Here is a 13,243-nt window from a genome sequence, read left to right on the forward strand (position 1 = left end):
CTTTGGGACATCTTAAGGCGAGCTGGGATATCAGCTAAAAAGGAAGCCCCCGTAAACTTCCTTACAGACCCCACGGAAGGGAGATCCACTCTACGACCGGCAGATTTGCTCGTCTTTGGTTGGGCCGGGGGAAAACACGCTTGTGTTGACCTCACAGGGGTATCTCCCTTAGCTGGTTTGAGGGATAATGGGTTTGTAGCTGGGCAAGCAATAAAAAGGGCTGAAACGAAGAAGGTGGAGAAACATGCTAAAGCCTGCGAAGAGAACCAACATGTTTTTGTCCCTCTGGCTTTTGATACATTTGGCTCCTTGGCACCGGAAGCTATCCGTTTTCTAACTAGGGTCCAACAGGTTGTGCATAGCAATGTGTCGACTCCAAAGGGGCAGGGGTATGTCTTTAGCAGGTTAGGGTTTGCAATTCAGAAAGGGGTGGCGGCGCAGCTTGTTGCCCGCCTACCTGCTATATTGATGTAATATCTATGTTTCATCAGTAGAAATAAATAAAATCTTAAAAAAAAAAAAAAAAAAAAATTCAAATCATCTATTTTGGTGGTTAATACGTGTTGCACGCCAGGTGTTCGACGAAATTACAACTTAGGTTCGGATAAGTTAAAGGTTGTTTACTTGCATTTGGGTGTTTAAGGGGGTATTTTGAGTTGAAGTTCTATCCAATTTGCTTTATTTTGGAGTTATACCTTCATCCTCTTATGCCTTAGCGTTTGTTGTGGGGTGCTAGCTGGGGGGTGAGCAACCCGTGGTTGCTCCCCTCCTTCGAGTGTGAGGGGTTTGGTATTTGATTCTTGCTCTAACTCATCTCGAGTCAGGGTCTTTAGGGGTCCGTTGTCTTTTGTGATTTGTTTGTTTTCTGTTCTCGTGTGTACATGGCTACCATAAAAAGAATTCGAAACGTAAATACAGGAGAGCTTGGTCCTAGCTCCCCTAACGGTTTAAGGCCATGCCCCTTTAAGCATTTCCATGAGTGTAAGGATGGTAGGCCTGGGTCCTCGGGGTTTTTCCGCCTACTTGAGCACATGCAAAGTACCCATTTCAAAATGGATACTCGGAAGAACCTTTTAAAAGATGTTATCTCCAAGGATTTGGACCTTTTTATAGATATTGGGGAAGCCCTTCGGGCGGGGGATAAATGGTTATGTGGGAGGTGCATGACGTTGCATGCCCTTAGCAGGGGGGTGCAAGCATGTTGATGGTGTCTTTTCTTTTTCTATGGATTCTGGAGATGTTGGAGAATTCATCGTTGGGATCTAGAAACCTAATCATGTGTCTGTGGATAGGGACCCAGGTCCATCTGTAGGAGTGGTTGGGGATGTATCCCTTTTGGAACGGGCTTTCTCCCTTCCCATGCAAACGGTTAAGAGCATCCCCCCAAGTTGCCGTTTGGCGTTTGCTCAGACTTTGGCATGTGCTTTACGCAAGGTAGTGGATTCACCAGGCTCGATTGAGAATTGGGTCAAATTACTATTGTTGCCGCGTTGTACTTTAAGGGTGGTGAAACCTTCCACTAGGCAGGAATGCAGGTCAGGGAATCGAAAGTCTTTGCAATGTAGTAGCATTCAGCAAGCACTTGCGGTGTGGAAAGATGGATCTGGTTTTGCTGACTTGGTTCTTTCTCTCTTTGATAACGTGGGGGAATCACTTTTTCTAAAAGAGAGGTGGGAGGGGAGTAGGGTTCTAAAAAAAGCCTCAATATTAAACAATGTCTCAGGAAAGTCTGGGATGGTCATTTCACAGCTGCCGTCAATGTATTATGCTCAAGTGGGGTTGCCCCTCTCGGAGATTCAACCATGAAAGCCCTCATTGATAAACACCCAGTGGTGCCGCCTCCGTCCTTGCCTTCTAGCTCTGTCGCCCTGCCTACTCTCTCGGTGGATGGGGACTGTGTGCTTAGATGTATCCGATCATTTCTTTAAGGGACCTCATGCGGGAGAGACGGGATGCGGGCGCAACACTTGTTGGACGCTCTTAGTGGTGAGGGATCAGTTACTTCCATTGGTCTGCTCTCAGCCATCACTGAAGTCGTCACCTTATGGCTAGGGGGTCTGTGCCCCAAGGTGCTCGCTGAGTTTATTGCTTCGGCCCCCCTTACCCCTTTATTAAAGCCGGATAATGGAATTCGGCCCATTGCTGTGGGGGCTATCTAGCGTAGGTTGGTTTCTAAAGTGGCTATGAAGATGGTTGAGAAGGAAATGACTCAGTATTTAGGGGACTTTTAGTTTGGGGTTGGGACCCCTAATGGGGCAGAGGCGGTGCTTCACAGCGCGAACCGGTTTCTTAACTCCTTTCACGCGGACGGTTCTTTAGCTATGCTTACCGTGGACTTCTCCAACGCCTTCAATATGGTCGACCGCACAGCCCTTCTCTGGGAGGTTCATCATCATTGCTCGTCTATCTATCTATAGGTCCAGTTCTTTTATGCCCAGCCGGCTAAGTTGTACGTTGGTGATGACTGTATAGGGGCTACTACTGGGGTTCAGCAGGGAGACCCCCTTGGGCCCCTCCTCTTTGCCTTAGCCTTACACCCTCTTGTTCTCCGGGTACAAAATGGCTGTAACCTCCCATTTCAATGCTTGGTACTTGGATGATGGGACTATTATTGGTGGTGCCAACGAAGTCGCTAAAGCCCTAGACATTATCAGCTCGGAAGGGCCATCATTGGGGCTTCAACTTAATATTAAGAAAACCGAGGTTTTTTGGCCAACGTGTAATGGAGTGAAAGTTAAAGATGGGCTTTTCCCTAGTGGGATTGGTAGACCAGAGAGAGGGGTAAAGCTCCTTGGAGGGGCTGTTAGTCGAGATCCCTACTTTATTAAAGAGTTGGCGAAGCGGAGAGCATCTCTTGCGGTTGATCTTATGAAACTCTTACCTTGCCTTAGGGATACCCAGAGCGAACTCCTCCTGCTTAGGTCTTGCATGGGGGTTGCTAAGTTGCTTTTTGGGTTACGAACATGCCACCCCCATATGATGGATGATGCGATATCCTGTTTTGATAAGGGGCTTCGAGAAGCCATCGAAGACATAGTTGTATGTGGAGGCCCGTTCTTTGGTGATCTTCAGTGGCGACTTGTATTTTTACCGATGCGCTTAGGGGGTTTAGGCCTTCTTTCGGCTCATGATGTTGGGATTTACGCTTTTGTAGCGTCGAGGGCTCAGTCTTGGAAGCTACATAATCACATCTTAAGGAATAGCGGAGTTGTCGACCTGGACTCAGACTACGTGCAGGCCCTGGAACGCCTAAATGGCGCTCTCCCAGACTTTGACATTGGCGGTTTCTCTAATAAGGAGACCGCCCCACCAAAGCCTCAAAAAACTTTGGCAAAATCGCTCAGAGCCTGGGAGAAGTTTTTGGATTGTCCCCCGGACAGAAGACGGTTATTGAATGCTTACAAGGTCCTCATGCCCAAGATTTTCTGACCGTTATCCCGATTGATGGCTTGGGCCAAAGCGTGTATGCGGTCGAATATAGGGTCATTCATAAGTACCGTTTGATGGTCCCAATGTACCCAGAAGACGAAACATGTCCGATCTGCCGTAAGGCTTGCCTGGATAAATTCGGAGAGCATGCGGTTCATTGCAATGAGATGCCTGGGTTCAAATACCGACATGATTGGGTGCGGGACGTTCTTTGGGACATCTTAAGGAGTGCTGGGATATCAGCTAAAAAGGAAGCCCCCGTAAACTTCCTTACCACGGAAGGGTGATCCACTCTACGACCGACAGATTTGCTCGTATTTGGTTGGGCCGGGGAAAAACACGCTTGTGTTGACCTCATAGGGGTATCTCCATTAGCTGGTTTGAGGGATAATGGGTTTGTAGCTTGGCAAGCAATGAAAATGGCTGAAACGAAGAAGGTGGAGAAACATGCTAAAGCCTGCGAAAAGAAGCAACATGTTTTTGTCTTTCTGGTTTTTGATACCTTTGGCTCCTTGGCACCGGAAGCTATCTGTTTCCTAACCATGGTCCAACGGGTTGTGCATAGCAATGTGTCGACTCCAAAGGGGCAGAGGTATGTCTTTAGCAGGTTAGAGTTTGCAATTCAGAAAGGGTGGCGGCGCAACTTGTTGCCCGCCTACCTGCTATGTTGATGTAATATCTATGTTTCTTTATAAAACATAAAACCAAAGTTTTAACATATTATACGTAAATATGTTTATATTATGTAAAATGGTACGTTTTTAAAACATTGATACTAATTTGCTTGACCCATTTACATAATAATTATGAGGGCATCATGATTAATGAGCTGTGATCCTTAAAAACAACTTTATTTTCTTTCTTCTTAGTTGAAAGGATTAATAATAATGAATAATAAAATAATGGTGGGTTTGTGGGTCTTGGTTTGACCAGATATCAAGGACTGGTGTTGGTGGTGGAAGACGCATGGGAACATCACAGCTCCGGCTGGATTGGCTCCACCCCCTCGTGCGCTATACTTTCATCATTAGTACCAATAGCATGCCTACCCTTCCTGCTTTAAACTTTAAACCTCACCTCATTACTTCCCTTTTTTAAAGTTACTAATTAGGCCAAACGTAGTGGGCGAGAGTTGGGGACGAAACGAGACGACCACCGCCCCCGGGCGATAATTGGACGAAAAGAGGCGGGGGCGGGGATAACTTGTCGCCGGAGTGGAGAAGAAAATAATATTATTATATTAATATGACCGGTGGTAAACGGTCAAATGTTTAAAAAAATAATAATAATAATTTAAACAATATATATATATAAACATACACCTTCTTTTTCATTCATATCCATTTCATACACAATTCATACCCAAATTCTTCAAAAAATTTAGCAAAATGAATCCGACAAACAACCCGAACCAACCGACACTCGTGGAAGTCGCCGCTACCATGAGAGAAATCATCAAAAAACAAAAAAAAATGTGTCGAGGAACTCAACGATGTCATGAAATAAAACCAACAAACAACACGAAAAGATTGACCAAATGTTAGAATTGCGGGAATTGAGTGAAAAATACGAATCCCTCAAAGCGGCCGGGTTACACGAAGAGGCCGCATTATTGCAACGACAACGAATTGAAAAAATGCGCAAATATTATGGATATTAGTATGTTATTTAGTTATGTTTTTTAATATTTTTAGTTATGTATTTTTTTTTTTAATTTTAATGCATTATTAGTTATGTTTTTAATTTTTTGTATTTCTTTTTAATTTTAATGCATTTTTATTTAATTATTTAAATAAATTGCTTTTTATTTGTTTAGTTTAGTTATAAAAAGAAAATAATAAAAAAAGATATTGTGGGCCCAACTTGTAGCCCCTACACCATTACACCCCAAAAACAAATTTCCACTCCATGCTGACTGGGCGCCACGTGTCACAATTCGCCCCCAATTGTAGCCCCTCCACTACACATGGCCTTACGGAGTATTTATCAAAGGAGTGCTATTTGAAAAAAAAAATTGTTTATTTCTCATTCCTATTTATCAAAGGAGTATTTAAGCAGGTTATAACTCGATTTGGAAATGCAACCAGTATTAAGAGCGGGATATTATTGGACGGTTTGCTTCAACATCGTACCATCGGTTTTTTTTAAAATACCGGTTAAAACCCAAAAGATTTTTGATATTTTTTAGGCCCATGTTTTTTAAAAATGACTTTTAACCTAGCGATAAAATTGAAACGAGTAAACGCAGTAAACGACTATTCGCTAATCAAATAATTTTGTATCATGCAAATCCGTGGTTGGTTTATTTACGTCTTTTGTAATAAATTAAGTTCGTATACAAAGTACAAACTTTCTATTTGACTCGATCATTGTTCCTTTGTGAAGTTTGATTCATGTGTGATGCTTATTAATGTACTTTTGGTATTTTTTTAAAGTCGAATTTGTATTCATATAGAATTACAAGCAGGGCCGACTACTCGACTAGTGGGTTGAGCAACCCAGGGGATCAGCTGGGCACTTAATTTTCGGGTGCATAAAATTTATCTATATGATACTTTTAAGAAAAAATAATCATGCAATAGATCCAGTGTAGGAAAAACATAAGAAAATGTATTTTTTTAATAATTATTATTATTATTAATTGTGTAATAGTGTTTGGAGATTGTGAACTTTTACATTTTTAATAAAAAAATATATAAAAAGAAGATGTATAAGAAAACAAAAGTTTCAATCATTTTTCGTTAGAAAATTAGTAAAACGTTTTTTAAATGAAAAGGAAAAACATTATGTTATGTTTTTGCTAGGAAATCCATTGCATAAGTATTTCATACTTAAATGTTTATATCGTTTTTGGATGAAATGATTACTTTTCAGATGTATAAATACTATTTGGATGCTATTTTTTATAATTAATGAAAAAGAATTATATCTAATTTAACAATTACAGTATACAAATGAATAAGTTTTATTGTACTTAAATATAGATTAACCAATAATAGCAAGAGCGAGAAAGAAACCATTTTCCCAAAAACACTCTTTTGTTAAATACTGTAATTTTAATCTACACTACTTTAATAATTAATTATCCAACTCAAAATCTATCCATGTACAATGTTTTTGACTTTCGTCAATACAATTAGAAAAGTAACATACACACACACTAATAGAATATAATATAATAATACCGTCAACTTTGTAAGATGATTAAGGTGTGGATCTGGTTAAGACAACATAGTCTGGTATGAGTGGGGTGAAGGGGCTTCTTTTGGAGGAGATGTGGCATCCCATTATAGAGAAAAGTCACCGTTTCAAAAAAAAAAAAAATTAAGGTGAGACATCAAACATTTCAATTTAAACATAGGAGGTGTTAGGTTAAAGTCTCATATGTAATAAAAAAATAGGGTTTTAGATCAGTCATGAGGTTTTCTCACCTATGATGAATTTCTTTTAAAATATGATCTCTGGTACTTGAATTATTGAATAAACCAGTGGTCCATCAATAATTCAAATAACTGTTAAAAAATGTTAGAATTTGTAAACCCAAATATATGAGTGGTTGGAATAACTTCACTATTCGAGTCTACTAGCTAGCTTAGAGAGAATCAACCCAACTTAAGCAGCCAAATTTTTTCTTCGTTTTTTTATAATAAAAAACTCAACATTTTTAACAACCTTTGTCTAGTCAAGTACAAAAATATATGTGTGAGAGTTAGAAAAAACGCAAACTCCTAGTTAGTTTAGCAATGTAATTGATAGTTAATATATATAGGTAATTAAGTATCGTGTTTAAACTTAGTAGTGTACTCACATACACAGTAAGGGAAACAGCTGCCCTTCACAAAAAGACCGTTTAGTGTTAATTATATAAAAAAATTGTTTACTGTAAATGTAAAGAAATAGTGAAATATGTTGATTAATCAAATAATACTTTTCAAGCTTAAGTCCAAGACAACAAGGTTTATAGGGTGTAATCATTTGTGAAGTCTATTCTTGTATTTTTAATATTTTGTATAATAAGTATTTTAGTCATCATCAAATAGGGAACTTGTTGGCCTAGCTTATATATAGATTTGATGATAATAAATGTAATCTATACTAAGAAATAATCACATACATTTGCCTTGTGAGGGAATAATCGTTTAGGTCGTTGGTACTTGACTTATAGCTAATATACATACCAATGACTACTCTCGTGAACAGAGGTCTAAATAATGTCTCGTTGATTTTATAGCTAATATACATACTAACGACTACTCTCGTGGACCAAATTATAGTGGCTAAGAGGTCTAAATAATGTAGTAACACAATTGATCTGGAAAGATAAGTTATTATGAGAGTGAGAATTGGTTAAACCAATTATAATCCATTAATCCATAATGCATCTGTCCTAATTTTCTGATGAGCAAGTCAAAGCGGAATGGGATACTTGTCATATATTTAGAAAAGTAAGTATGTATTCTTCCATAACTTGTCAAGTGTTGAAATTTGATCAACTTTTTTATAAGTTACAGGTCCTTTTTTGAGAGTGATATATTTTTCAATTAATGTAGAAATTATTTATTTCAGGAAACAAAAATCTTTTAGAACACTAGAATAAGAAATCAAATAAAGTGCATCTTAAAACATTGGGGCCATTTAGACATAAAAGTGTTTGGTTATTTATGAATAAACATTAAATAAATAATCATGAAAATGAACAGGGATTCAAATTTGGGTAATGAGGTATGACGTACAGGTGTAATTATTATTTTTTTTTTGGAAAAACACCATCAAAATCTTTGTACAATATGGTTAAATTGCACGCCAAATGAATTGATGTGCCTGCAAAATCTTTGTACACTTATATATATAAACGAACTAGCTCCTAACTATACGGATTACGGACTACGGAGTGATTAACTAAATTAAAAAAAAAACAATAATAAGTACTACACTTCAATCCTTTGACTTATGAATATTACTATTCCCCCTAAGGATTTTTCTTTGATTACTACAGGATTAAGAGCTTTTGTTTATGTTATGGATTCAACCTAACATTAAAAAGCCTAACAAAATAATATACATATGGAGCATTTAATACAAAGCTAGTTTTGAAAAAAGAAAGTGAGAATCACATATTTATAGGTTGTGCAAGCAGTTATATATATATTGGGAGAGAATGGACCGGATATGATTATAGAGTTACGTAACTGTCTGATATATCATAACTAAAACAATTAATCAGGTCGTTATCTCTTGACGACGTAATCAGCTAAATTAATACAAATTGCCGCCGTTAAAAAGACAGTACAAATGTTCATACGACTTTCGAAGTTACAAACTCAAAACTGATTTAATAATGATATGGACCAAATGGTGGTATTTCTCAACTATGATTGTGACAGAATTCTATAATATACTCATTAACTCTACAGTCTACAAGCAAAGTATATACTATATAGCTCATAATAACTAATAATTTATAAACTGTTAATATTGATCGATTTTATAATTTCAGTGTGCATGCTTAGCTTATGGGCCCACATGTGTTGTTCCAACAAGGATATAGGCTTTTGGTCCATACTATATATAACTCCCCTTAACACCCTACTCTCCTCACTCACCATCACTTGCTCTCATCCCCTCTTGTAGTGTTTTACATAACTCAATACTCGATCAATGGCGGATGTTGGCGGTGGGAGTGGTGGCATCACCGCCACACAAAGAATTCTTGGATGGTTTCCAGAGAGGGTGCAATTGCACCTAGCTATGCTAGCTCTACAGTTTGGTTATGCGGGTTTTCATGTCGTATCTAGAGCTGCCCTTAATATGGGCATCTCTAAAATTGTTTTCCCCGTTTACCGCAACATCCTCGCCTTCATCCTCCTCGTCCCGTTTGCTTATTTTCTTGAAAAGTTGGTGTCTTTAATTTTCTTAACGAATTTATTTTCAAGTCGTATGATCTAAACTAAATTGAAATTATGTTTTTATGATCAGGAAGGAGCGCCCACCGATTAATCTTAATTTTCTGATCCAGTTCTTTCTCCTGGCAGTCGTCGGGTATGATTTCTTTTTTTTCGAAGAACTAATTTTTTTTCAACTTATTTTATCCCAATGTTTCAAGTAAGACTTGAACACACAACCATTTGGTTGAAAGTCACACACCTTTAACACTAGATTAAGTTAGAAAATGATTTCAAGGCTATTAAATGTAAATAAGTCCCGTAAATATAAATGAGATAAAAGTTAGAAAATGATTTTTTATGTGCAATTAAATCGTAATAATTACTTATTAAACTATACGAAAATAATCTGCCTTTGCATAAAGTGTGGTTGGGCAGGAAGGCCTTTGGCTGCTTCAAGAAATAATAAACATATATTATTCCGAGATTTAAATCCCAATGGTTTTTTTATCAATATGGATATTTTTTAATTTCATAACTTTCATATACATTAAACCATTAAACTTGTGTTCACACACTTTTTCTAATTTTGCCGTTATACTTGTATGTACATATATAGTATAACCTAGATACAACCTAAATATGTCTACATAGTATAATCTAAATACAACCTACATATGTTTATGGTAACATACTATATTATATATGCAAAGGAGCAATCAAAAGAGTTTTGTTTTTGTAGTTCTTTAGTTTAAAAGAGATGAATTACAACATTATATTAATATCAATCTTTCATTGAAATTTAAAAATTGAATTAATTGTTAATTTTGTTTGTGTGTTCTCACATCATGACATGAAAGTTTATTCCATTCAAATTTTTGACATAACTTTTAACTTAACTTTCTGTGTGTAATTCTTATACAGGATCACTGCAAACCAAGGCTTCTACTTGTTGGGTCTAGACAACACTTCGCCAACGTTCGCCTCCGCCATTCAAAACTCCGTTCCCGCCATAACATTCCTCATGGCAGCGATCCTCCGGTAAGCTCCCAATCTCATCCATAAACACATATTTCATATTAAAAAAACAAACAATAACTATGTTTTTAATTAAACATTGATTACACGTTTTTTTTATGGAAAAGTTACTGAAAGTCTCCATGCCTATGTGGCAGTGACACTTACGTGACAGCCACGTTTCCACTTTTTAGTTAAACTATCACACATAATTTAATGTTGCCATATTACAATTTCAGGATAGAGAAAGTGAGACTGGACCGCAAAGACGGCATATCAAAAGTCTTCGGAACCCTATTTTGCATCGCGGGAGCATCAGTCATCACTCTATACAAGGGACCAACAATATACAGCCCGTCACCGTCTCTAAACAGTATTAGAGAGATGTCTCCAGTGTTGAAGTCATTGGGAGATGCCAATGGAAAGAGCTGGACACTTGGGTGCTTGTATTTGATCGGCCATTGTTTGTCGTGGTCAGGGTGGCTCGTGTTGCAAGCCCCCGTGTTGAAAAAGTATCCCGCACGTCTTTCCTTCACATCATACCAGTGCTTCTTTGGTATATTGCAATTTATTGTTCTAGCCGCGTTCATGGAACGTGACATGAACGCTTGGCTCATTCATACTGGCTCGGAGCTCTTTAGCGTGTTTTACGCTGTAAGTGGATCTCTAATTTATTTTTTATTATATTTTTTGAACGATCAACAAAGCCCAGTCACCCGGGTTGGAGAGTAACATACATAGAAATTAAATATTCATTATAACTTTTACAACCTTACAATATTCAAAACTAGTTTGAGGCCCGTGTACTACACGTGTAGTTCTTGAAAATACAATATTTAATAAATAATTATCATGTAAGAAACAATATTTTAATATCTTTTATTATTCGTTTAAAATTCAAGTTTCCTAATATTTATGTTTCTTGTTTAGTAAGATAGTCTTTAGTATAAATTGGATGTTAGGGTTTATTGTTTTAATTGGTTTTTGTTTAAGTTTATATAAAAAAAACTTTGTTCTTGGAACCTATGGTTCATTTTATCGGTCTTTGATTAACGAAAGTGTCATGAGCCATTTGAATGCTTCCAAAACCGCATCAATTAATCAATCGTTGTACAATAATCTTTAAAACAATTTTAAACTAAAATATAATTATAGATATCAAATGTTTAAAAAACTAGGTTGTAAATATTAAATTAACTAATGTTGAAACATACATTTTAAAAATGGTAACTATTATTTTACTATTATAATTTTTTTAAAAAGGGTAAGGTTTAATGTAAGAGCGACAAGTGGCAAAAATTATAGTCTTTTTATTAGAGAGTATAGAACTAAAGATATTTATATACATGGTTTTGAAAGTTTTTTTCTTTTCTTTTAATTGATTACATATCTTTTTATTTTTGCTTGTTCATGTAATTCTTCTATTAGATAAATTTTAAAAAAAACGTTCAATTTCTAACCTGACTCATAGAGTCATATCTAGCCCAAAATTTTACCAACCCGATTTTTACCCCTATAATGAGTTTAGTTATAGCTTTAAGCATATGCAGGTAGTGAAATTAATGTCTTTTGAATACAGGGAGTAGTCGCATCAGGGATAGCCTTTGCGGTACAAATATGGTGCATACAAAAAGGTGGTCCAGTTTTCGTAGCCTTGTATCAACCGGTTCAGACTCTAGTTGTTGCTCTCATGGCTTCGGTTGCTCTAGGAGAAGAGTTCTACTTGGGAGGGTATGTTAATATTAATGTTATTAGTATAGTACTAATTAAATAAACTCGTCTCTCTCTCTCTCTATATATATATATGTATGTAATATATGAGTAAACACGAATGGAAGGTGATATGAAGTATTGATGGTGTAGGATTATAGGGGCCGTGTTGATTATAACCGGATTGTACCTGGTGTTGTGGGGAAAGAGCGAAGAGAGGAAGTTTATGTTAATAGAGAAGGCGCAAGTGAATGATACCGACAACGATCTGCCAAGGTCGTCGATTGTGCAACCTTTGTTGTCTCAATCAAATGGGAATGTTTGAAAGTGGAAGTTACAATGTATGTTAAAAGGGGAAAGCAAAGCGTGCATGGTGTGTCATTCTAGTTGAGATTTTTTGTTTTTGCTTTTAAAAAGAGATGTGGAGACATGCCTAAAGTGTGATGATTATTATTTATGTCATGATCGATCAGCCAAGAAAATGCTTTTTAATATCTATTTATCACATCAAGTTGTATTTTGCTTTTGAAGTTGTATTTTGTATTGATTTTGATCGTTTTGATGTTATAAATCAAGTTATTTATCGATAGGGTATTAATTAAAGGGTTTTGTTGATCATTATGAGGAAATCCGCGTTTGAAATTGGTTGCTTTTACACGATAAAAATTCGAAAGTTTACTAAAATAAATCAAAACGTTGAAAACTAAATAATAGGTATATATGCCAAGAACTTTCTTTCTCCGAATAGCACTCGATGCTCATTACACTCTTTTCTCCTTTAATTTCAATGGCTATGTATACGTTGTGTAATCTCCATAAATACATGCTAAAACGGTTAGCTTAAATGGTCGAATCTGCTATGGTAATGAAGAGGTAGGTCCCAGCAGAGCCCAGTTGGACCCGCAAGACTCACCTTAAACAGGGACGTCTGCGCAGAAACCAACTGGATCCGCAGGACCAACCATGCTCAGAGACGTGACGTCCTCACGCGCAGTACGCAAGCTGTTCCCGCAGGAAATGCCTCCCAATGGTGAAGGACTCCGCCTGTCCCCGCAGCCTCGGATACAAGCCATTAGGGAAGGCCACCCGCGCAGCAAGGCTACACGCACAAGGCACTTAGCTCTCAATCATTCAGTGTCACCTGAAGGAATGAGCGAAGCCGGGAACAATCCCGCACAAGGGCGGGAGGGGGAATACTCCCGCCC

At 37.4% G+C, this 13,243-nt stretch overlaps 1 protein-coding gene across 1 annotated transcript; it reads left to right on the forward strand.

The window, feature by feature from the left end:
- Positions 1 to 8,947: 8,947 nt before the first annotated feature.
- LOC143539483 (protein WALLS ARE THIN 1-like) lies at positions 8,948 to 12,621 on the forward strand. Its single transcript, XM_077032788.1, has 6 exons — positions 8,948 to 9,323; positions 9,406 to 9,468; positions 10,236 to 10,352; positions 10,568 to 10,982; positions 11,908 to 12,059; positions 12,192 to 12,621. Exons 1-6 carry the CDS (start codon positions 9,088 to 9,090, stop codon positions 12,361 to 12,363), a joined length of 1,155 nt encoding a protein of 384 aa, XP_076888903.1. The 5' UTR covers positions 8,948 to 9,087; the 3' UTR covers positions 12,364 to 12,621.
- Positions 12,622 to 13,243: the final 622 nt, after the last annotated feature.

This window comes from Bidens hawaiensis, unplaced genomic scaffold, assembly GCF_021521415.1.
Source record: "Bidens hawaiensis isolate Kalapana, Puna unplaced genomic scaffold, B.hawaiensis_p1.1 tig00011896_1, whole genome shotgun sequence".
Taxonomy (NCBI): Eukaryota; Viridiplantae; Streptophyta; class Magnoliopsida; order Asterales; family Asteraceae; genus Bidens; species Bidens hawaiensis.